Source organism: Plecotus auritus (assembly GCF_963455305.1).
Source record: "Plecotus auritus genome assembly, chromosome: 7".
NCBI classification, from domain to species: domain Eukaryota; kingdom Metazoa; phylum Chordata; class Mammalia; order Chiroptera; family Vespertilionidae; genus Plecotus; species Plecotus auritus.
In genome coordinates, this window is record NC_137774.1 from 3,858,799 (window position 1) to 3,882,463 (window position 23,665).

A 23,665-nucleotide genomic window follows, 5' to 3' on the forward strand; every position below is an offset into this window, starting at 1 on the left:
TTCTCGTCTAAGCCAAGGGAACAGGCAGTTCCTTGCCGCCACTTCTGTGTGCCCTCCTGCAACCCAGGGCAGACCTCAGGGATGGCCCTGTCGCTGCTGGCCCGCGCCTCTGCCAGCCACAGCCAAGAAAGACGCAGCCAGGGGCTTGCTCAACTTCAGGGTCACCCCAACACTTAGGGGTTGCAAGTTGGCACCTAGGAGGATCCTTTCCCCTTGATTTTCAACTTATTTTACCCGTAACGTCTGTATCTGGAGCAGGAGAGGAGGGCAGTGGGATTTGATCCAGCCCTTCCGCCCCTGCCCCCTTCTCTTCTAACTTGGGGGGTGGAGGGAAACGCGGCAGGCACCTACCCCTCAACCCATCTCTGCCCTTCCCCCGGGCTCCCTCCGGCCGCCCGGGTACGGGCCACGCCCCCCACGGCCCCTCCCACGCCGCGCGGCCCCGCGGAGGCTCCTGACCGGTTTCCACCTGAGCCCCGGGCGTGGGGCATCGCTTGAGACCCGGGGCTTCATGCGGGCGGAGCAGCAGGTCCGGCCCAGCGCCGACGAGCTGTCCTGGGCCCGGACAGGCCGGGGGCGAAACGGGTGAGGAGAGAACAGGGGCAGTGGGAGCGGTGTCGCGGGGGTCCCGGCAGCCCGGCCCCTTCCCACGCCGAGGGCCTCGGGGCCGGCCAGGAGAGAGAGTCGAGGCACCGGGGCTCCGGCAGGTGGCGCTGTCGGGGCGAAGCCGCCTCCGCCCATCCAAGACCCCGCCCATCCAAGGCCCCGCCCACCCGCAGGCCCCGCCCATGCCCGCCCCGGCGCCGCGGTAGGAAATGACCTAAGCCGCGGCCAGGCGCGGTTCTCACCAGCGGTGGCGCGGACGTGGGTGTCGCGCACCATGCCCGCCGAACGGCCTCCGGGCTCGCGGGCGCGGCACCGGCCGGGCAGGTGGGTCCTGGCGCTCACGCCGCCTCTCTCTCCTGCGGGACACCGGACGGCGGGTTCTGCTGCGCCGGGAGCGGCGTTCCGGCCTTAGGGAAGCTGCCCAGGTCTGGAGACCCCTAAGGTCGTCTCCCTTGACCAGGGGGGTGGCACCGAGTCCAGAAGGGGGCTCCAGTTCGGGACTACCTCTGAGGGACACGTCTTCCCGCGCCCCTCTTTAAGAGGAAGGACCTAGAATGGACCAGCTGAGGAACTGGAGTCCTGAGTGGGCAGGGCTGGAGTTCTGCCACTCAGGAGGCTAGTATAACCAGTCCGTCCCCATTCCGGGGGGCGCTGATCAGGGCGGGAAGTTTGGGCTCCCAACCTGCAGGGCGGCAAAGAAGTCTCCACCCACCCGCTCAGGCCCGCCCCCACGCGAGGTGTGGAAGGGTTCTGAGGATAGAAGTGCTCTGGCTAAAGCTGGGACAGCTGTGCGCAGCTTGGAGGGCCCCCCGCTCCACCTCCAACCCCCTAGCCTTCTCATTCGCCCAGAATCTTGCGGAGCCAGCAGCTTCAAGCCGGTTTATATGGGCAGGCAAGTGCCTGCACCCTCAGCCCAGCGCACCCCACCCCACCCCTGGTATCAGCTGAGAATAACTCTGCCTCCTGTTGGGACTGGAGGGTTGGCGCTTTCACGCTTCATCTCTTGCTCTTATGTAATCCCAGAAGCTACAGGGGTTCCTAAACTAAACAGCAGGTGCTTGGCTGGTGCCCAGTCTCCACCAGAAGCCAAGCTTGGTGGGCACTCAGCCAACTATCAAATGCCAAGGACTGCCCAGGAGTACCTGTCCCAAGCAGTGGCCAGCCCAGCAGGGCCTGTAGTCTGGGAATCCCGGCCTCACTCTCCACATCTGAGGCCTCCCCCTTCACCTCCCCTCCTCCCCAGGTGCTGTCACTAACCCCGCCCAGTACAGAGCTGCTGGGGCCGATGTCATGGGGGAGCCTGGTAGAGAGGAGTATAAAATCCAGTCTTTCGATGCAGAGACCCAGCAGCTGCTGAAGACAGCACTCAAAGGTGAGCATGGGGAGCCCTCCTGAGCCTGGGTCTGGAGCTGCAGACACGGGGCCAGGATCGGAGGACTGAGCCTTAGCCTGGGAATGTCCAGCCCTCTCTCTCCCTTTGATTTCTGTGAATAGGAGTCAGCAACATAACTCTCAAACCAAAAGAGAAGCTACATTCAGGCCAGTATTTGGGAGTGTTACTCATAGTCACCTCTCAGTATCTAAAGCCTTCCTTGTAACTTTTAATTTTTAAAAAATTATTTTTATTGATTTTAGGGAGGAAGGGAGAGGAATAGAGAGATAGAAACATCAATGATGAGAATCATTGATCAGCTGCCCCTGCACGCCCCCCACTGGGGATCAAGCCTGCAACCCAGGCATGTGCCCTTGGCCAGAATCAAACCCGGGACCCCTCAGTCCACAGGCCGACGCTCTATCCACTGAGCCAAACCGGCCAGGGCCTTGTAACTTTTAGGTGCTCATGAAAGGGGCGTGGGACACAGAGAACACAGTTCCTGCTCTGTAAGTCCTTAAATTGGACCTGGTTTCTGTGTTGCTGCAGCCAGCGCTCTTGAACGTGCAGAGCTGCCTGAGTCGGGACAGAGGATGGAGTGTTCTGCTTGGCAGAGGAGATAGGGTCATTGTCCTGGACCAAGGCCTCCCCGCAGCACTCAGGACAGAAGTTTGACTCGGTTAACAACTGGCAGTGCCCATCACATGCCAAGCTGAGCTTGTGGGGGAGGCCCTGCCTGGCCTGCTCATGTCAGGGCCTCATGGGAGTGTTCTAAGAACACTTGCTCCTGTAGAACTGCTGTCAAAGACAGTGTTCCTTCCTCGACCTAGTGCCGTAAGATCTGTCCTCAAAAACTAGCCTTCTTTGATTAGTCTGTCAGCTACATGACCTTCCCCGTGGCCTCTGATTGGGCCTCGGAGGCCCCAGGCGGAGCTGTGCCTGTGTGTGGCTACTGTGTTTTCTGATCTCTAAGTGAAATGTAAGCATGTAATGTTTGTGCTCTTTTGTAAACATCTCCAGTCCTTCTTAGGAGCAGGTGGAGGCAAATGTGATAATTAAGCAGGTCGAGACTGCCTGCCTGTCTCTACCCCAGATCCAGGTGCCGTGGACTTGGAGAAAGTGGCCAATGTGATTGTGGACCATTCTCTGCAGGACCGCGTGTTCAGCAAGGAAGCAGGACGCATGTGCTATGCCATTATTCAGGTTGGGTAGCGTTGGTGGAGAAGTGGGGAGACACTTTGCTTCAGGAGTGGGCAGAGATGCGAAGGACTTCCCTCAGGCAGAGAGAGGAGGAGAGGGTCCTCAGCCACGGAAACTCAGGTGGGGGTTGTGATAACACTGTCCGCCCCTAACGCCGCCATCCTTCCTCTGGCTCACAGGCAGAGAGCAAGCAAGCAGGCCAGAGTGTCTTCCGGCGTGGACTCCTCAACCGGCTGCAGCAGGAGTACCAGGCTCGGGAGCAGCTGCGCGCCCGCTCCCCGCGGGGCTGGGTCTGCTATGTCACCTTTATCTGCAACATCTTCGACTACTTGAGGGTGAGGCCACCACAGCCACCCTGTGCAGCAGACGGCCTGTCTCCTGAGGCCACTAAGCCAGTGCTTTGACCCCTGCTATCCCCAACAGGTGAACAACATGCCCATGATGGCCCTGGTGAACCCCGTCTATGACTGCCTCTTCCGGCTGGCCCAGCCCGACAGTCTGAGCGAGGAGGAGGAGGTGGGTGGCCCTGGCCCGGAAGGCTGGGGGGTGGGCAGGCTTTAGCTCAGCTCAGACCAGCCCAGGGTCCATGGAGGCTTGAGGGCATAACTTGCTGGGGCAGGAGCCAGGGGGGCCGTTAAGGCCTGTCAGTTACAGGACAAGCTGCCAAGTCTGGAACTGACCCAGAACAGAGCAGCCAAAACCTCCTGGCTCAGCGGCTTCCTCCCAGCAGGACAGCCAACCTACAAAATGGCGAGAGCCTGGGCCGGCTGCGGACACTGCTGGCAGAAACCACACCAGGGCCAGGCAGTGTGGGGGAGAGGAAGCGGGGTTCAGCTGCAGTTTGCAGACAGGGCCTGTGTCTGCCGGGCCCAGATGAACCTTAGGCAAGTCCCTGAACTTGCTTCCTATCATGGGTACTACCCACTGGGTGGTGTGAGGATGACGTGGGAAAATGTGTGTCTAGGGCCACGCAGTGTCTGGCACGCAGGGAGAGCTCAGTAAATGGCTGCTCTGTGTGACAGGCTGGGCCTGCCTGGGGCTCACCTCCCACTGTCCCTGCAGGTGGACTGCCTGGTGCTGCAGCTGCACCGCGTCGGGGAGCAGCTGGAGAAGATGAACAGGCAGCGAATGGATGAGCTCTTTGTCCTGATCCGGGATGGCTTCCTGCTCCTGACCGACCTCAGCTCCCTGGCCCAGCTGCTGCTGCTGGAGATCACCGAGTTCCGGGCAGCTGGCTGGAAGACGACCCCAGCTGCCCACAAGTATTACTACAGCGAGGTCTCTGACTAGGCCTCCAGGCCAGGCTTCCCTCCCAGCAGCACTGGCCTTGCCTCCACCCACCTCCCACCTGGCAGCAGTCTGCCTCTCCAAAGGCTTTCACTTCCAGCCTTCCAGCAGCTCCCGAGGTTCCCCACTTATCCAGGGGTTCTGCCCTGAGCATCTCCTCCTCCTCCTGCGGGGATTGGGGAAAACACTACACAGACCTGCCCCCTCCTCCTCCCCCCACCCCTCAGTCTCTCCCACCTGGCCGGGGAAGAGAAGGGCAACTCCTAACAACCACTGCACTGTGTAACCACTGGCACCTCAGTTTCCCGTCTGTAAAATGGGGACCCATAGCCACTGGTAGAATGCTTTGGAATGTCAAGGGGGAAAGGTGCAGAGCACAAGTCACAGCAGAAACTTTTATATGTTTTGTATAAGGACCACTTTGGAAACAGGTGTATTTCCTCCAATCAGTTTTCATGGGTGGCAGTACTGTATCACATGCTACACAGTTCAGGGGGAGAATTTCCTAATAAACCTTTCAGATACTAAAATGCTTCCTTTCATCACCCAAAGGTCCACCCCAAGCAGATGGAAGAGAAGGCTGGATGGGCCCTAAGTTCCTTGGGGGGAATCCAAGTCCACGCATTGCCTCTTTGCAAGGAGATGGGACAGGGGGAGGGAGTTCTAGCCCACAGCGGAAAGACTAAAGCGGTAAACACACTGCACCATCCTTCCTGGGAGGCCCGCCCTTGAAAAGGAACTACATCCTTAGGCGCAGGTACTTTCCATCGTAGCAGCGGCTCACACTGTTTCTCGCAGCAGAGAGCCTGGGCGGCTCCCGGCGCCCCTAGCGCTCCTACCACCAGCGGTAGTGGGCCAGGGCACGGTTGGCCTCAGCCATCTTGTGCATGTCGTGCTTCCTCTTGACCACAGGGCCCTGGTTGTGAAAAGCCTCCAGCAGCTCCTGCGACAGCTTCTCTGGCATCAGCGTCCGCCGGTGCTTCTTCTCCCGGCACTCGGTGATCATCCACTTCATGGCCAGGAAGCGTCGGCGCCGGTCGCTTAGTGGCACGGGGACCTGTGCGAGACAGGACATGGGCAAGTTGGCCTGAGAATCAGCCAGGGTCGCAGCCTCCTTCCTCCACCAGCTCTAAGGAGTGGCCACAGGTTCGCTCTGGGGCAGCCCTCACGAGGCTCCTGAGGAGAGGGGCCTGTCTTTTCCTCTGAGCTTCCTCAGCCGTGGGTAAGCTCAGTGTAGCAGACATCAGGGGCATTCACTGAGCAAATGCGCATTAAGCGCTGACCTCTCTCCCTGTAAATGGAAGCTCAGCCAAGTTGGTAACAAGCACCAATTGGGAAAAGCCCCATCAGCTGGGGTGACAGCCAGCTCAGATGACAGGAGCCTAAAAATAAGACCCTCTGGTCCAAGAATCATTTGCCGGGCCCTCACTGTGTACCAGGTTTCATGCCGGACCCTAGGGACAAAGACAGCAATAAGAAAGTCTCTCTTTTTATGAAGGTTACACTGGAAAAGATGAGAACACCCACTTATGACAATGAAATACAATTAAATACTATAATGGGGGCACCGTTCAGTTCAACAAATGGTGATGGAGCATCAGTTACAAGTCAAGCACTATGCTAGACACGGGTGCATAAAGGATGAGGTATAAACATATAAATATAGCCTCTCACCATGAGAAACTGACAGAACAAGTTTGGGGGGATCTGGGGCTCCAGAAGAGGTCACTTGGATACTTCTTTGTTCTCTTCCTTTTCTGTCACCTTTAACACTATGGGACTCACATGATCAGATCCTGTTGGTCTCTGGCCCCTAGAAAGCTATTAATCTTGATCCAACTCTGGTCCCTCCCACCTGCAAGAACCCCTCCCCCATCTTGTTTTCCCTGCCCTGACCACCCACCTGATAGAAACGGCCACCCTTGAGGATGGGTGCCAGCCCAATCACAGGCTCGCAGTTTTTCAGGGCCTGGTGGAAGATGGTGTAGGGGTTGCGTTCAATGGTTGCCTGTTCCTCTGAAGAAGCAGCATGGAACTTCTCAAACTGCTTCCTTTTCACAGCTTCCAGAGTCTGCAACGGGACTCAGTGGCAGGGGCTGCCCGGGCGTCCTGAACGGTTTCCCCAGCTCAGCGAGTACCTTGCCCTTCACTCCCATCATCCCGCTCTTCTGGAGCAGTGCCAAAGCTCTTAAATGCCTCCTCCTCCTCCTCCACCAGGACAGGAAGAGCGGATGAGGTTTGGGGGAGGGAAGGGGAATGGCAGGTGTTCATCCTGCAGGGCTTCATGAAAGCCCCCAAAACACACACACACACACACACACACACACACACACACACACACACACGGAAGTTCATTTCAATGACAGGTTCGTGAATCCACTCTTTATCATGCTAAACTGAAAGAGCCAAGTGCAAAGCTAGAGAAAGCAAGCCGAGAGGAACTAGTTACCTGTGTCATGAGGGATCTTGCCAGGACCTTGTTTCCCCCTTTCATCATCATGTTGATGAATTTACTTCAAGGAGAAAAGAAACATGGTGAGCTTTCCAAGGCCGTGTCCCAGAATCCTTACTGTAGATCCTCCCTGGGATGGACCCAGGGGAACGAAAGTGTCCCCTCTAACCTGATCACTGGGTCTTCAAACACGGAGCTTGTGTTCGCCGACGGGGCAGCTTTGAAGGGCTGAGTCTTCCTGAGCTCCCGCTCAAACTTCTCCTCTTCCGTCAGCTCTGCCAAGGGCTTGCGGTAATATTCCTTATCCATCAGGGGATCCCTGAATTCTGCGCTATAGCGGCTCCACCTCACCTGGGTTAACCTGGGAGACCGGCAAGAGGAGGCGGGCAAAGCTGACTCCACAAGTGGAAAGGCTTGACTTAATAATAGGCATGTTTGCCAGCCCACTGACTAGGGAGCGGCGCGTAAACCGCTGGCCCAACCTTGAACAGCAATAATTCTGGCTCTTGTCTCAAGAGGTAGAAGGACCTCCCCAAAACAGGCCAGGAAGGCTTCCTCCTCGTCCAGTGCCAACGACAAGGGCAGACTCCTGAACCTCAGGGTGGACGCCCGCCTATGCATCTCTCCCCCCAACTCCCAACACAGAAAACCCCAACTCTGAGCTCTTTAGCAAGACCATCCTTTTAACTGAGTTAGAACCCCCGCGGGCAGGAGGCAGTTACCAAGCCTTCCGATTGGCCCAAAGTCACGCTGCTAGTTAAGAGCTTTGGACCCAGATATCCCGGCCTCCAGGCTGGCTCCAGGTCCCGCGCGTCTTGCCTGCGGCCCCTTTCCTTCCTCGCAGGTCTCTCGTTGAAAACCCAAGCGGCCTCCCAGCTGCCCGCCGCCCTCTCACCCTGGGAACCGCAGGACAGTCCTCCATACGCTCAGTGTTAGGTCCGAGCACCCGAGCACTGCCTTCACCAAGGGGGCAGCCATCTTGGTTTGCCTCGAGGACCCCACAAGAACTGCCCTCGGCGTGCCTGAGCGAGTGACGGAAGACGAGGAAAAGGCTCCGCGGAGTCCTCAATCTGCGCATCACCCCATCAATCAGGGCGTTAAGAGTCTCTAATCCCGAGGTCCAAAGGCAAGAATCAAAAGGAAACACTCGCCCTCCCGTTACCCGTCGCAGTCAGGCGCTCGCTCCTCTCAGGCCCCCATGCAGGCCCCGCCCAGGCTCCTCTCTTGCAGGTTGTCGCGAGGTTTGAGGCCGCGGGCCCGGCCCGGGCGGCTGCAATATGGCGGAGGCGGAAGGAGAAAGCCTGGAGTCCTGGCTGAGTGAGTATCCGCGGCCACTTTTGCATGTCCTCGAGCCACCACTGAGCCGCCCCTCCTTGCACCCCTACGGCCTGTCCCCGGGCCCCGCGGCGGCGCCGCCTGTCAGCCTGCGCCTGGGCCCGCCGCCGCTGCGAGCGTCCCGCGATCACGCCCCTTCCGCAGCTGGGCGTCTGGCCCCTGCCCGGCACCTGCTCCCAGGGCTGCGGCGCCTCCTCCCGCTCCCACGCGCGTAGGCGTGAGCTGAGGTCCTGTCCCTGCCTCGCGGGCTCCGGGGGAGTGACAGCCAAGTGCTGCCGGCTGACGGGGAGGTTGTGGTGGGGCCGCGGGCGGCTCAGTCCCTGCCGAAGGGAAGCGCTCCGGATTTGGGCTGAAACTCCGGGAGCGGCGGGTGCTCTGAGCACACACGCACGGCTTCAGAATCGGGACTGTGTGTTCGAGATGTGACCGCTTCGCGCAGGCAGAATGTTTGAGGTGCGGACATTCCAAAGATCAAGAACCCAGCTCTGTGCCCCCGCCCCGCGCGCGCACACACTTGAACCTCGGAGCAAAGCGAGGCGCCCAGCCTGATGCCGGAGTGTAGCGGCCTATTGCTAGGACCTCGAGTGCAGCTTTGAGCTGGCAGTACCCTGCCGAGTGGTTAGGAGGGTAACTTTCCTGTGGCTTAGCGGAGGCTTCTAAGAGGGGACCACCTGGACGTGGTGGTAAGGCGCGGAGAGATGCCTAGACATGACCTTTGCAGAGCGCTCTTGCAGGCGTCCTTAAACTGCGGCCCGCGGGCCACATGCGGCCCGCCGAGGACATTTATCCGGCCCGCCGGGTGCTGCTGCCTGTCCTGCTTAGCAGCCGACGCGTCCCAGGCCCGCAGTGCACATAGGAATTTGTTCATTTTTTTTTTTTTAAACTATAGTCTGCCCTCCAACAGTCTGAGGGACAGTGAACTGGCCCCCTGTTTAAAAAGTTTGAGGACCGCCCTGACCAGTTTGGCTCAGTGGATAGAGCGTCGGCCTGCGGACTGAAGGGTCCCAGGTTCGATTCCGGTCAAGGGCATGTACCTTGGTTGCAGGCACATCCCCAGTAGGGAGTGTGCAGGAGGCAGCTGATCGATGTTTCTCTCTCATCGATGTTTCTAGCTCTCTATCCCCCTCCCTTCCTCTCTGTAAAAAAATCAATAAAATATATTTTTAAAAAAATAAATAAATAAAAAAATAAAAAGTTTGAGGACCCCTGCCTAGAGCCTCCAGGTCCTTGGAGGTGATCACGGCTGTTTCCTCCAATTGCCTGGCCTTTCTTAATAGAAACTCCCGTCCGGTGGTTGAACCTAGGTCACATTTGCAAAATCTGCCGTTGCAGGCAGGTCACAACGCCTTCTGGAACTGTTCTGCAGGAGGCTTAACGTGCTCTAAAGACATTCATTTATCAAGTTTCCTAGTGAAGCAGGTATTGTCACAACTGCACACAAAGGGGACCCCTGACTCTAGTCAAACCACTTGCCCAGCGCCACCCAATCAGAATATAGCTGCACTGGAATTGGTTCGATTCCCAGATATTCATGGGGACAGTGGAGTAGTTTAAGTGGCCTATGCTGAGTTTAATAGGTTTAGAGTTCTATTTTGAAATAGGAGAGGTACAAACCTGTTTTTGAGGGAGAGTGGAGATGACGAGAGGGGAATGGGGTGGTATCTGCAGAGACTACAGATGTCCCCGACTTAACCATCGTTCGACACAATTTTTCGACGTTACGATGGTGCTAAGCATTCCGTAGAAATCGTACTTCAGATTTTGAAATTTGACCTTTTCCCAGGCTAGCGTTTTGTGGTAGGGCACTCTCTCCTGATGCTGGGCAGCGCCCGCCAGCCACTTGAGCACAAGTGTAAACGTTGGAGACCTACACTGTACTGCGTTGCCAGTGGTTTTTGGATGTTGTATTCTAGGCTAAACAGTAATGTTGGGTAGGTAGGTATGTTCAACTTATGAAGAGTTTCTCTGGATGTGACACCATCATAAGTCTTAAGACTTAAAGGTGTGAACTATACCAGTGAGTGAAGGAACCACGGTGTGGGGCGCACAGTCAAGGTGTTTGGTGTTTGGCTGGTTCACGCTGCGAGTTTCTGTGGGAGAGCGATGGGAAATAAAGCTGGGAAGTTACACCTTTGCAAAGGCTTGACTTCCAGCCCAGGAAGTTTACATTTCTATGTTTATCAGACCCCTACGCCTACTCTTCCTTGTGAAATCAGTTTTCAGGATAATTGCTTCTGGAGTTTTATATAGGATGGATTGGAGCAAACATTCTGGAAACTGGTGTGAGGGAGGTGGGGTGGGGGCAGGGATAAGAAATTGGGGGAGAAATTTAAAAAAAAACATTGAGAAGGAAGGGACTATGGATTGAGCAATGGATGAGGAGTGGGAGAGCCGAGGGAAGAGAGGTCAACAATGGGGGTTCAAACCTGGGTGCCTGAAAGTCGGGGCACAGGGAGCTGTTTTCTAGAAATAGGGAAGTCCGAAGGAGAAGTGATGACTTTGTTTTTAGACTCATTTCTGTACCAGAGAAGCACTTACGGTTACACACTACCTTGTTACTTGCTCTGGCTATGTCTCGTGTGTTGCAGCAGTATTAAGTGCATTTTTGACTTTCAATATTTTCAACTTACGAAGAGTCGTAAATCAAACGAGTTAAGGTGTGAACTAGAGCAAGTGAAGGAACCAGTGCTTGGGCTCGAGCACATCCTCTGCTAGGGCAAGCATGTCAAACTCGTGGCCCGTGGGCTGCAGGCCACGTGCCTCGTTTATGTGGCCCGTGTTAGCCTTTGAGTCTGACATGCTTGCTCTAGGGCAGGGGTGGGCAAACTTTTTGACTCGAGGGCCACAATGGGTTCTTAAACTGGACCGGAGGGCCGGAACAAAAGCATGGATGGAGTGTTTGTGTGAACTAATATAAATTCAAAGTAAAGGAGCGGAGGGGAGAGCAAGAGAACCCTCCGCTCTTTCGGCTCCGCGGGCCGGAGAGAACAGCTGAACGGGCCGGATACGGCCCGCGGGCCGTAGTTTGCCCACGGCTGCTCTAGGGCCTTGTCACTCCATGGTTTGCCAGAATTATTGCCGAAGCCCCTGCTGCGTCCAGGGTAGGATCCGAGTCCTGTGCTCTTTCTGAAGTCCCTCCAGAGCCTGGCATGCTGTGTACTTGCTTTTCCATGGGTGCCTAGCAAACACTTGGTGACTGACTCAGTTTCTCTTGATTCAAGACCCTAAAGGTTGACACTCCACTCTCTTTCCACCCCTTGTTCTTGCCTCTGCCTATTTGGAGTTTTTTTGCTACATAGAACTTGTCTCTGGAGCATCTGAGCCAGGGTGAGATGGGGTAGCCGATGCTGCTTGTCTTATGAGGTCCCATGACAATCAAGGCTAGTGATGGAATTAAGCTGAAAATGAGAGGAGGGAACCGGAGGCACAGACACAGAAGAGAGTAAGGCTTTCAGGAAAGATCTGAAATAGAAACTTGGAGTCAGAGTAGATCCCGGAGGGGCAATTCTAGACGGCAGGGTCTGCAAGGGAGGCCCTGATGTCACCTGTGTGCCAAGGGATGGTGAACGTGGAGTGGGTGGAAGAGTGCGCACCCGCTTGGGGAGGCAGTGGGCAGATGGAGCGATCCATTCACCGGAATGGTCCCCAGGGGTTTCTTAGTCCTGTGGCTGGTTGAGGACTGCTCTCTGAGCTGGCTGGAGGCCCAGGAGGTTGTCCGAAGTGGGACTGCTGAAACCAGGGCTTTTTGTGCCCATGTGTAGGCACAGCGCTCCCTGTAGGTTTGCAGTAGAAAGTTCTACCAAGGTGAAAGGAAATGGGGTTCTAGAGAAGCTGAACAGTGAAAAGCAAGCAGGCCGAGTTCCTGGAAGCAGGAATGCTGCCGGAATTCTAGCATGTCTGGGAAAAATACGCTTTTGGTGAATGCCTGTGCGTGCGTGCATGGTGAAGAGGAGGGGGTGACCACATCTATCTTGGAAGATACTTTTACAGTTGTGAACAGTGGAAATGAGTAGGCTGCTTTTCCTTATACAAGCATGTGACTGTTCCCAACATAATAGTGATGGGGTGGGTATGGCCCCTCGGACCATCTTAATTTTGTATTTCCACAGCCTCTTTTTTTTTTTTTAAATATATTTTATTGATTTTTTACAGAGAGGAAGGGAGAGCGATAGAGTTAGAAACATCGATGAGAGAGAGACATCGATCAGCTGCCTCCTGCACAGCCCCTACTGGGGATGTGCCCACAACCAAGGTACATGCCCTTGACCGGAATCGAACCTGGGACCCTTCAGTCCGTAGGCCGACGCTCTATCCACTGAGCCAAACCGGTTAGGGCTATTTCCACAGCCTCTTGATGTCATGTGAGCACTGTAAGCATCTCAGATGTTCGGGATCAGTAACACAGCCACGCTAACACCTGAGAAGGTTTCAGATAACTGGGAGAGACTCGGGGCTTCTCTGGAAGGTGACAGTGGGTCACTATGGCAGTTAATAGCCACTCTTGATAGAATCAGTACCTCTTTCCTTCAAGCTGGACATTTTGAAGGGCCTGCTAATTCTCTTTTCGAGATTGAGGACACACATCTCTCCTTTCCTCCAAATACGAACCTAAACCACCTGAATCTTCTTGCAGCCAAAGCAGACGCTGCGGCCTCAGCTCAGCCTCTGGTCACGGCTCTGAGCCCAGGGAGGGAGCTGGGAGGCATGGAGTCCCTGTTAGGATTTGACTATGGAGCTAGTGGGGTTTTTTGTGTTTTTTTTAAAAAATATATTTTATTGTTTTTTTACAAAGAGGAAGGGAGAGGGATAGAGAGTCAGAAACAGTGATGAGAGAGAAACATCGATCGCCGCCTCCTGCACACTCCCTACTGGGGATGCGCCTGCAACCAAGGAACATGCCCTTGACCAGAATCAAACCTGGGACCCTTCAGTCCGCAGGCCGACGCTCTAGCCACTGAGCCACACCGGCCAGGGCGCTAGTGGTTTTTAACGTTAAGAAAACAGACCCAAGAAATCGGAATTCAGGAACTTCTAACAACAGCCCTTCCCTCTGTTGCTCTGCTGCTACCCTCGTGGGAATCAGCAGGAGCCTGCATGTTTAAGAGGATCAGCCTTCCATTTGTCTTCTGAACCTGAAGCCCTAAATTTAGCAAACAGTTTAAAGCTTCTTTCTGGAAGAGGCAAATTCCAAGATTTTGACTGAGAGATGGGAACACATTAAAAAAAAAAAAAAAAAAAATGTCCCCAGTAGTCTGAATGCTAGCAATGTAGCAGGAAGAAAACCTAGTGGGAAAACGCTTTGTCCTCAGCAAATGAGAAACTGCCTTCTGAAAGCCTTGATAATTACCAAGAGATGGGAACACATTTAACCACCCTCAGCTGGGGCCATTCTCTGCGAGCACAGGTTCCGGGGATCATGGGGAAAAGAGGATCCACACCAGGTATTAGGAGACTTGGCATTTAGCACTGATTTTAAACTCTCAGTGACCCTCTGAGGACACTCTGGCATTTGTCTTTGTCCTTGATCATGGAAGACCATTTAATCCTGAGGGCACTCACTACTCAAGCTTAGATTCTGTTTCCGTAACCCTAGGGACAGAGAGCACAATGTATGGTGCTTAGTAGGGGTTCAGTAGCTGTTGTTAGCTTAAAATGATGAGCATTATGTGCAATTTGAAACACAAAGCATTAAAGACTTTGGTTAGGTCTTGAAAAAGCTTTTTGAAGGTATGTGGGATGTACGTTTTTTATCAACTATCCCTCCTTCACTTTCTCCAGGAAACACTTCTTTTCTTTTGTAATTACCAAATTTCTTATTAAAAGTTTTTTCGATTATAGTTTACATTCAGTATTATTTTGTATTAGTTTCAAGTGTACAGTAGAGTGGTTAGACAATCAGATACTTTACAAAGTATTTCTCCCCTAATTTCCAGTACTCACCTGGCACCATACCTAGTTATTACACTATTATATTTTTAAATTATTAATAAATTTATTAAAGGTATGTGTTTCCAACTTTTTCCTTTTTATTGAATTTATTGTGGTGACATTGGTTAACAAAATTATTCAGATTTCAGGGGTATTAGTCTATTATTGACTACAAGACCCGATGCACGAAATTTGTGTGGGAGTGGGCCTTCCCCTGGCGGCCAGCACCCGGGACCTGGGCTTCCCTCGCAGCCCCGGCTTCGTCCAGAAGGTCGTCCAGAAAGACGTCTGGAAGGACATCGAGTCTAATTAGCATATTACGCTTTTATTATAGATATTTCCTATGCTATACCAGGAAATACTTCTTGATCACCCCTACTTAACACTTATTTTTACATATTTTTTGTTATATTAAACATTTCATATAGGCATCTACTTGAATATTTTATTTATTTTTTAAATTTGTTTTTATTGACTTTTAGAGATAGAGGAAGGGGGAGAGAGTGTGTTTATAATTACTTGTGTTGTTTTTAAATCCTCCCCCGAGGATATGCTTCCTTCACTGATTCTAGAGAGGGAGGGAGGGAGAAACATTGATCAGTATGTGCTCCAACTGGTGATGAAACCCGTGACAGCTTGGTGCACGGGTCGGCACTCTAACCCCTTAGCAACATGGGCCAGGCCCATTTGTGTTCGTTCTGCCGAACATGGTCTACTCTAAGCTCCGTGAGCTGAGGATTGTTTCCTTTGTGACTTTCCCAACGTGGACAGCAAGTGGTACTCTGTGACTTGCTGCCTCACTGAACTGTTGAGGCTTTTGTTAGAGAAGTTTGGGAAAAACTTCACATCCAGGCCTGCAAATTATGGGGAAAATCTTCTGCTCTGTCCTCCTTGCTCTTTATAACAGTTGTCCTCTTCTTGGTTCTGTCCCAAGATAAGGCCACCAATCCTTCCAACCGCCAGGAGGACTGGGAATACATAATCGGCTTCTGTGACCAGATCAACAAGGAGCTGGAAGGGTGAGTCTCAGAGCTGTTAGGGGACAGGTGCCACAGCTGACTGGGAAGGTACAAAACTGAGGCCGAGGTGGTCTAGCCAGAGGGCCTCAGGGTCAGTGTCTTGAAAATGTGGTCTGCTTACCTCCTAGGCCACAGATCGCTGTCCGACTGCTGGCCCATAAGATCCAGTCCCCACAGGAATGGGAGGCAGTCCAGGCCCTGACGGTAGGTTTTTCATCCTGAGGGTGGACATTCATGAGCCCAGGCCTGTTCTGGAACATGTTAGTCAGATGTTTTATAAATGTGTGCGCCCTTGTGCCAGGCACTGAGGCTTCAAAGATGATTGCCCGGCCATGAGGTCTAGTGGGAGCAGCAGAGGCTAGAGGGAGCCAGGGGCAGGGCCCTGAGCCGAGGGTGGGGCTCAGAGAAGGCTTCTTGAAGAGATGTTGACAGAGCCGTCCTGCCAGTTAAGAGCTGGCCAACTGAAGAAAGGGGAGGTGACTATAAATCATTCCAGAGCAAAAAATAATGCCAGTTACCAGTGAAGGCATCACACCAAGGGCCGATCTTAGAGGTTATTCAGACTAACAGGATCCAAGACATGGATCCTCTCACCGAGACCAGAGGAGTCATGCCAGGGTTCTGCATGGCTTCATTGAGGTGCTAGGAAGGTGGAAGAGAAGCAGTGGTCTGAAAAGGGCGCTTAGCCCACATGCACGCCTCTGTCGCGATTGAAGTCGAGCGGCGGCCTTCAGACAGTGGTTCTCGGGTGGTTTTGGACATTTGATGATAGATGGAGACACTTTTGGTTGTTTCAGGTCACACATGCTACTGGCATCAGGTGGGTAGAGGCCAGGGATGCTGCTAAACACCCTGCAGCACACAGGACAGGGTTTCACGAGAAATGACCAGCGCAAAATGTCAGTGATTGCAGTTGAAAAACCCTGCTCTACAAAGACAGAAGCAAGAAAGGGACCCCTGGGCTGGCGTGTCCTTGGCATAAGCTGCAGGCAGAGGAAAGCTGATGGTAGTTTTATGGCCCCAGAGGAGAATAAATGGAAGCGGGGGAAGGAACATAGCATGTCATCTAAAATGTAGAAAACAATTAACTTTATCTCCCACCTCCCCACAATGTCGATCAGCTTGTTGAAAGAACCCGGACCTTGAATCAGAATCATTCTCAGGGCCTCCCTTTCCTCACCTGTAAAATGGCAGCATCTTGCAGCACCCCCACCGAGCCTCTCCTGTGTGTGGCTACAGGTGCTGGAGGCGTGTATGAAGAACTGTGGGCGGAGATTTCACAACGAAGTGGGAAAGTTCCGGTTTTTGAATGAGTTGATCAAAGTCGTCTCTCCAAAGGTCAGTGCAGTTTCCTCATTTCTAGGAACTTCCTGTGTGTTTCTCCCCCTCTCCCACCTACTAGCTGTTACTGCACAACCAGCATCTCCATGGATCTGAATTTCTTCGCCTCCTGTCCTTGGAGAGCTGGGCCCTGCGGGTAGCAGATGACACCACAGGTCACAGGGACAGGCAGACCTCTCTGGCGGGCTCCCGGCCTAAATACGACAAGTGACGTGGCAGTGGCTGTGTATCTGGGGAGGGCCTGGATGGCACAGGCCATTGGCTTCTAGCACAGAAGCCAGTTGTGTGTGGCCGACCTCACGTGGATACAAGGAGCTAGCCTCCCGTACTCAGCTGCTCAGGTTCTGTTGCTCACTCGTGTTGCTTATGCTCTGGGCACCCACTTACAGCAGAGGGAACAATCCTTGTGCTAAAGACATCGGCTCCTTTGAGAGAAAGCGTAGTTGTTTCTGGCAGATCGTGCATGGAAACTCGGGGCTGAGCTCCCAGCCCCCTGCCTGACCACAGATGGCTACAGCTCCGCCCCAAGCAGTGTCCTCTCCTCCCCACCCTGCTGGTTTCCCATAGGGAAACTTGTAGCAACCATTTCATTGCTGTGAAGAGAGCCTTCCCACTGTTTCTGCCTCCAGACTCCAATGACCAGTTTTCCGATTTCCTTTTGCCTCTTAGTACCTGGGGGACAGGGTGTCTGAGAAAGTGAAGAACAAGGTTATTGAGCTGCTTTATAGCTGGACGTTGGCCCTGCCGGAAGAATCAAAGATCAAAGATGCCTACCACATGTTGAAGAGACAGGGTATGTGCCTACCCCACCTCAGCCTCCATACAACCCGAAGGCTGGCCAAGGCCAGGAAGAATGAGGGGGTGTCTGCTGTCCCTATGCCACGTCCCTTCCTCCCTCCTGAAGACAATGGGACAGGCTTGGCTGGAGGTTGATGGGAGGTGTGTGTAGCCTGCTTGTCCCTGCCCCTACAGGTCCTGGTCACAGGGATGTGTCCCCTGGCTATGTGAGCAAACACTCTGCCCTATGTCACCTTTCAGGCATAGTGCAGTCTGACCCACTGATCCCTGTGGACAGGACACTGATCCCTTCTCCACCACCTCGTCCCAAAAACCCTGTGTTTGATGATGAGGAGAAATCCAAGGTAAAGTGCACCCAGCCTGCAAAGTTCTCAGGCGAAGTGTGGCATCGCTCACGCTGCGGGGAGCTCCAGTTTCCCAGCTGGAGTGCTACCTTGCCTTTACCTTTGATACCCTTCTCTTCCAGCTTTTAGCCAAGTTGTTGAAAAGCAAAAACCCAGATGACCTGCAAGAGGCCAACAAGCTGATCAAGTCCATGGTGAAGGAAGTGAGTGGGCCCTGGGTGTGGGGTGGAGGAGCCCATGACACGGAGCGGAAGTCCTTTCCCTTGACATGAGGCTTGCTCTTGCCCCTGCCACCAGCCCACACCTGGAGGCCGCGGACGGCATAGAGGAGCAGAGGTGGATGGGGACAGGACTGTTACTGTAACAGAAACCCGTTAGCGGTCTCAGGCCCGTGGTTCCCAAGCACCGTGCTTTGAGGAGCCTCCAGGACTGGCCTCGCTTTAGTGTTCTCCGGTGTGACCCAGGCCTCGCGGGATTCTGTGGGGCAGCGGGACGAGTCTAGCTGAGCTTTCTCCTTGATCCTCTTTGCAGGATGAGGCACGGATCCAGAAGGTGACCAAGCGTCTGCACACTTTAGAGGAGGTTAATAACAACGTGAAGCTGCTCAGTGAGATGCTGCTTCATTACAACAAGGAGGATTCGTCAGAGGCAGATAAAGAGCTCATGAAGGTAGCCCCCCCACCACGAGAAAGCTGGGCTCTGGGCAGGGAGCCAGCCTTCACCAGGTGCAAGCCCTGTTGAAGATGCTGCTACACCTCTGATGGTCCCTAACTTACAAATCGACATGGTAGCCAGGGAGTGGGGGTTGGCACCCCCAATCTGCATGAGCCATGCCTAACTTGCCCCGGGCAGAGGAGCTGCATGTGCACGCGCCTCTGACTCTTGAGAGCTGTTCTCAGCCTTGCCTCCCAGAGGCCCGTGTGCCCAAATGTGGCACCTCAGTTCTTGGTCACACAGATATTCTGAATTCTGAGCACATGCCAGCAGGGATGTACTTCTCCTTGTCCGTCCTGGTGACTTCTCCGCCTAAGCAGATATTTGGGTGACAGTGTGGTGCAGGCTGGCAGCAGAGGACTGTGCTGAGCCACCTCTACCAGTAACTGACCATGATGCCAGGAGAGCCTGTGATTTTCTGGGCATGAATGCTAAAGTAGATGATCTCCAAGGTTCTTATGTCTGGGTCTCTTTCAGGAGCTGTTTGATCGGTGTGAGACTAAGAGGCGGACATTATTCAAACTAGCCAGCGAGACAGAGGACAATGACAATAGTTTGGGTGAGTGGAGACTAGTTGACAAGGATGACCCAGGAATTGGAGGTGTGTGTGGAGAGGAGTTGTCAGGGTCAGGGATGAGAAGTCTTTTCTACTCTAGGGGACATCCTGCAGGCCAGTGACAACCTCTCCCGAGTCATCAGCTCCTATAAAACTATCATTGAAGGGCAGGTCATCAATGGTGAGGTGGCCTCCTCAACCCTGTCGGACTCTGAAGGTAAAATATTTCGGTTCCTCATTCTGGAACTTTGCAGACCAGCTGCCATCCCCACCACCAGCCACAGATGCAGGTTGACCAGTGTGTCAGCCCACAGGGCTCAAGGGGATTCTAAATGGTTCTCCAGCTTCCCAGAGGGCAAGGGATTGGACATGGCTTTCTCCACCTGCCCTCACTTTTCTACTTGGCATGAATGCCCTTGGGTTAGGCCAGAGGCTGCGTAGCCACTCCAGTGCCCCTAATTATTCCTGTCCCCTTCCATTCACTCCTCCAGGACACCACCACTCCAGGAACCAAGGCACTCTCATCGACCTTGCAGAGTTGGATGCACCAGGCAGCTCAACCCCCGTTTTGGCCCCCACGCTACCCTCCTCCGGCATCCCTATCCTCCCTCCACCCCCCCAGCCCTCAGTACCTGGGCGCAGCCGCTCGTCCAGCCAGGCTGAGGCCCCCCCAGGGCCCAACAACACAAGCAATGCCCTCTCCTTGCTGGATGAAGAGCTACTCTGCTTGGGTGTGTCCTGGAGGAAGGCTGTAAAGGGCTTCTAGCAGAACCAGTAGAGAAAGGGCATGGGATTGAAGGTGGCCTATATGGTGCCCCATGTGCTTAGCAAGGATAGGGAGGCTTCAGTTGTAAGGAAAGTCAAGTTCAGTGTCTCTCGGGCTGTCTGTAGTAGACTCTGGGTGGAAACGGTAGACCCAGTGTCTTGCTCTGCTTCCATCTTCCCTGGAACACCCCCCAAATTGGGTGACTCCTCCTCAGGGGAGGTAGAGCTGGGGCTGCCCTAGCCCAGCGCCTCTGGTCACCACAGCCATCTTTGTTCTCAGGCCTCGCTGACCCAGCCCCTGCGGCTCCTCCCAAAGAGTCCGCTGGAAACGGCCAGTGGCCCCTGTTCCAGGTAGGTGCCCAGGTGACATCACTGAAGCACTGGACAACCTCGACTTGTCAGTATCTTCTTTCCCAACTAGTTCTTAGCCCCTGGGCCTGTCCTTGGAGGGCTGCTAGTCCAGTGGGATTGCAAAGGAGCCAGGAGTGGAGAGCCAAAACCCTCCGCACTCCTTGCTCACTTGTCCTTTCCATTCCCCATAGAACGAACAGTCGGACCTGGACTTCTTCAGCCCCAAACCTGGGACTGCTGCTTGTAGCCCCTCAGACGGGCCTGTTCTCCAGCCCTCAGCAACCCCTGCAGGCAACTCCCAGCCTCCACTGCCACCCCCCTTCCCAGCTCCTGTGGTCCCAGCCAGTGTTTCTGCTCCAAAAACAGGCTTTTTGTTCCCCACTGGACTGGCCCCAGCTTCGGCCCCAAAAGCTGAGCCCACAGCCCCTGGGTACCATGGCTCAGCTTTGAGTGACAGCTCCCTGCACCAGTTGGATGCCCTCGATCAGCTTTTAGAAGAAGCCAAAGCGTAATGAGTGGGAGACGGGGGGTTGGGCTTAGAACCAATGGGGTTGGGGATGCTTTTGGTCTGACCTGAGACTAGAATCTGAAAGCTAGGGGGTAGGTAGGAGCCAGCTCTGGCCTGGGGGGGTGGGGGATGGGGGGAGAGGCGCTTTGTGAGGGTTGGCCCAACAGCTCTGCTTCATCTCTGACTTGCCTTCTCCTTCCTGCCTCCCAGGACCTCAGGCCTGGTGAAACCCATCTCCTCCATCTTCCCTGGGGCCACCGCCTCCCCTCTGATCCCCAGCAGCACCTCAGCTAGGCCTCTCCTGCCGTTCTCCACGGGGCCTGGCAGCCCTCTCTTCCAGCCACCTGTCTTCCCATCCCAGGAGAGCCCCATGAAGGGGCCTGAGCTTTCCCTGGCCAGTGTCCATGTCCCTCTGGAATCTATCAAGCCTAGTAGGTGTAGGAGGCTTGGAGTGGGAGAAGTGGGGCCCAACTTACAGCATTGTGGGGAGGCGTGGGTTGGTACAGGCTCTCCTTGCTGGGGTCCCTTAGAGTCAAACGTGACCTGCTTCCTTATTGTCCTGGCCACTGCTTGTTGCTACTGCGCAATCTTGTGAAGTTCTGACAGCAGTCCTTTCCCGGACTCCTTCACGGAGCACTGCTCTCCCCACTTGGCTGTGGCAGCACCTCAGGGTTCTGTGGGGGATTGTTGACCTTCTTGCTCCTTCCACACCCACGTGCCACCTTCTTCCAGGCAGTGCCCTTCCTGTGACAGCCTACGATAAAAATGGCTTCCGCATCCTCTTCCACTTCGCCAAGGAATGTCCACCAGGACGGCCCGATGTGCTGGTGGTGGTTGTGTCCATGCTGAACACGGCTCCTTTGCCTGTAAAAAGCATCGTGCTGCAGGCCGCAGTGCCCAAGGTACCTCCTAGGGCCTCGAGGCAGAAGTTACCTTTATCTTGACCCCAGTGCATTCAGTGGCCAGCAGGCGGTAGTGTGTGTCCAATGTGACCAAGGAGCTTTCTCTTCCTCTTTAGTCAATGAAAGTGAAGCTGCAGCCACCCTCTGGGACGGAACTCTCTCCATTTAGCCCCATCCAGCCACCTGCAGCCATCACCCAGGTCATGCTGCTGGCTAACCCACTGAAGGTGAGCTCGAAGCCCCAGATTAGGAGCTTGTGACCACCACCTTAAGCCCTTGCCCACCTCCCAACCAGAAGTGCCGTGGTACTGTAGCATTAACCCTGTCCCTTTCCTGCCCTGGTTCAGTGGCTGAGAGGATGGGGTGGTGGGATCAGGGCCTGTCCATCAGCACAAAAAACCTCGAGGTTAATAGTCTCACACACTGCCCCTCTGTCGCAGGAGAAGGCAAGGCTTCGGTATAGACTGACCTTCGCCCTTGGGGAGCAGCTGAGCACAGAGGTGGGTGAGGTGGACCAGTTCCCTCCTGTGGAGCAGTGGGGAAACCTATGACCCTGAAGGATGCGGTCATCTCCACTTTGAAGCCCAAGTAGGCTGCCCCGAGGCAGGAGGGCTCTCCGGGTCTTCATCCTCCACGTCCTGACCACAGTGCTTGAGCTTTGGTATGGAACAGGGGCCCTGGGCCTTGCTGCCAGGAGCTGAACTGCCGTGATGTCTCTCCTCTGGCCCCTTAAAAGGACTTGTTTTTGTCTACCTGTGTGACTTGAAGTGGCCACGTATGTTGGGCGGGATGTGGCCCCGGACTCCGCACGGTCGCCCTGGGAACAGACTTAAAGCTGGAGTAGGTTTCACCCCGCTGCCACAAGGGAGGAGTCTCTAAAAAGACTTGGGGTCCTTCCTCAAGGACCAGGTCCTCACTCCCCCACCCCCACCATGCTACTCTGTGCTCCCCTTGCTGGCAGGCTCCTACCTCCAGGAAGGTGGGCAAAGTCCAGTGGTCCCAAACGGGCCTGGGCCCGAGAAAGGAGTGGGTGTGCTGCCTTCCACAGGCAGTACCAGCCAGGAATGGCCCCTGGATAAGTGTATGCTTGTCCCTGACGATGGCAAGCTGTGTCCTTTGGACATCGCAGCAGGACGTGGAACTCAGCCTGTTAGAAACAGAACTTGGCCCCAAAGCAGCCTGAACTAAGGATAGGAGAGAAACAGAAGAGAACCACTGATCCCCCTTCTCCGGAGCAGGTACTCGGAGCTTTCTGCGGAAAGGGTGCCTCCCACCATGGGAACAGGCCAGCCTATTCACTACCTCTTGCTTGGCATGAAATAAACTGCTGTCTTGCCCTTCGAGCTTCTGAAGGGAGGACAATTCCTGCCCCCCTGTACATCCTCTTGCCTTGGCCTCCCCTGCCCCCCAGAGAGCCTGTCAGAACGGAAGTTACAGACAGGAGGCTCAGGGTCAGGCAATTGCACTAGACTTACCTGCTGCCCAGAAACTGACTGTCCTCACTGCTGAGGGGTACTGTCAGCGAGATGTTGGGTCTGGAGATGGTGAGATTGGGGGTCATGCTTGAATCGAGTCACCAGACCTTATTGCTTCAACAGTGCTCAGCCCCAGCTAGCTTGTGCCAGCCTGTAGGCCTTCCAGGGCAACAGGAAAGTAAGGACCACCAACTGGGGAAAGAGGACACAGCTCACCTGAATTCAGCTGGACGGGCTCAGAGCCATCTCCAGGGGAAGGTGGCACAGCCTCGTTCCTAGATTCCTCCCCGTTCCTTGCCAGGCTTCCTTACTCTATCCAGAGGTCATCTTCCCCTCCCCTCCCATCTTTGGCAAGCAGGTTTCACTGCTTCGTTAAGATAGGTCAAAAGTGAATTGATTTCACTGCTTACGGAATAAATCCAAGAGTTTTCCAGAGACTGGCTGCCGCAGCCCTGGGAAAGTCCGCGGCATCACTACATGGAACTGTACCTTTACAATAAGACTTAGGCGTTAAAGTTGTTTATGAGTGTTACTGTTTCATGACAAACAGCTATACTGGATATATCAACTCTGCTGCCCTTATTTTACTGCATGTTAAATAAAACCATTTTCACCCTACTCGGAATTCTTCTAATACAGACACCATTCACCCCATTGGGAAGGGGCCCCACTGATGAATTCCAAAGGTAGACATCAACTAGGTCAGTGGTAG

General features: G+C 54.4%; 3 protein-coding genes across 7 annotated transcripts; 2 read left to right on the plus strand and 1 right to left on the minus strand.

Moving 5' to 3' along the window:
* The first annotated feature begins 474 nt into the window (after positions 1-474).
* MIF4GD (MIF4G domain containing) lies at positions 475-4,992 on the plus strand. Of its 3 annotated transcripts, none has more exons than XM_080677166.1 (6): positions 475-585; positions 1,850-1,978; positions 3,072-3,181; positions 3,358-3,513; positions 3,602-3,694; positions 4,241-4,992. In XM_080677166.1, exons 2-6 carry the CDS (start codon positions 1,897-1,899, stop codon positions 4,466-4,468), a joined length of 669 nt encoding a protein of 222 aa, XP_080533292.1. In that variant the 5' UTR covers positions 475-585; positions 1,850-1,896; the 3' UTR covers positions 4,469-4,992. The 3 variants fall into 3 exon arrangements, with proteins under 3 accessions (XP_080533292.1, XP_080533290.1, XP_080533291.1); XM_080677164.1 differs by lacking the exon at positions 475-585 and adding an exon at positions 800-930; XM_080677165.1 differs by lacking the exon at positions 475-585 and adding an exon at positions 828-1,031.
* On the minus strand, positions 4,847-8,115 carry MRPS7 (mitochondrial ribosomal protein S7). Of its 3 annotated transcripts, none has more exons than XM_080677161.1 (5): positions 7,813-8,115; positions 7,087-7,278; positions 6,915-6,978; positions 6,369-6,536; positions 4,847-5,522 (listed from the first exon to the last, which is right to left on the minus strand). In XM_080677161.1, the coding sequence occupies exons 1-5, from the start codon at positions 7,893-7,895 to the stop codon at positions 5,301-5,303; spliced, it is 729 nt and encodes a 242-aa protein (XP_080533287.1). In that variant the 5' UTR covers positions 7,896-8,115; the 3' UTR covers positions 4,847-5,300. The 3 variants fall into 3 exon arrangements, with proteins under 3 accessions (XP_080533287.1, XP_080533288.1, XP_080533289.1); XM_080677162.1 differs by having other exon boundaries at positions 6,422-6,536; positions 7,813-8,112; XM_080677163.1 differs by having other exon boundaries at positions 6,369-6,434; positions 7,813-7,951.
* A 31-nt stretch (positions 8,116-8,146) lies between these two features.
* Positions 8,147-23,571, plus strand: GGA3 (golgi associated, gamma adaptin ear containing, ARF binding protein 3). Its single transcript, XM_080677155.1, has 17 exons — positions 8,147-8,234; positions 15,115-15,199; positions 15,328-15,403; positions 16,439-16,537; positions 17,210-17,333; positions 17,579-17,682; positions 17,805-17,885; positions 18,214-18,351; positions 18,874-18,955; positions 19,053-19,169; positions 19,444-19,683; positions 19,998-20,068; positions 20,260-20,576; positions 20,787-21,007; positions 21,309-21,478; positions 21,595-21,705; positions 21,919-23,571. The coding sequence occupies exons 1-17, from the start codon at positions 8,195-8,197 to the stop codon at positions 22,027-22,029; spliced, it is 2,187 nt and encodes a 728-aa protein (XP_080533281.1). The 5' UTR covers positions 8,147-8,194; the 3' UTR covers positions 22,030-23,571.
* The last annotated feature ends 94 nt before the right edge of the window (positions 23,572-23,665 follow it).

Excerpts from the sequence above, each read along its gene's own strand:
- MIF4GD (XM_080677166.1), top strand. The coding sequence starts at position 1,897 with ATGGGGGAGCCTGGTAGAGAGGAGTATAAAATCCAGTCTTTCGATGCA. Across the intron at positions 3,182-3,357 it reads TGTGCTATGCCATTATTCAG|GCAGAGAGCAAGCAAGCAGG; the intron begins GTTGGGTAGCGT and ends TCTGGCTCACAG. Across the intron at positions 3,514-3,601 it reads ACATCTTCGACTACTTGAGG|GTGAACAACATGCCCATGAT; the intron begins GTGAGGCCACCA and ends TATCCCCAACAG.
- MRPS7 (XM_080677161.1), bottom strand. The coding sequence starts at position 7,895 with ATGGCTGCCCCCTTGGTGAAGGCAGTGCTCGGGTGCTCGGACCTAACA. Across the intron at positions 6,979-7,086 it reads TTTGAAGACCCAGTGATCAG|TAAATTCATCAACATGATGA; the intron begins GTTAGAGGGGAC and ends TTCTCCTTGAAG. Across the intron at positions 6,537-6,914 it reads CAAGATCCCTCATGACACAG|ACTCTGGAAGCTGTGAAAAG; the intron begins GTAACTAGTTCC and ends GTCCCGTTGCAG.
- GGA3 (XM_080677155.1), top strand. The coding sequence starts at position 8,195 with ATGGCGGAGGCGGAAGGAGAAAGCCTGGAGTCCTGGCTGA. Across the intron at positions 17,334-17,578 it reads CCACATGTTGAAGAGACAGG|GCATAGTGCAGTCTGACCCA; the intron begins GTATGTGCCTAC and ends GTCACCTTTCAG. Across the intron at positions 17,683-17,804 it reads ATGATGAGGAGAAATCCAAG|CTTTTAGCCAAGTTGTTGAA; the intron begins GTAAAGTGCACC and ends CTTCTCTTCCAG.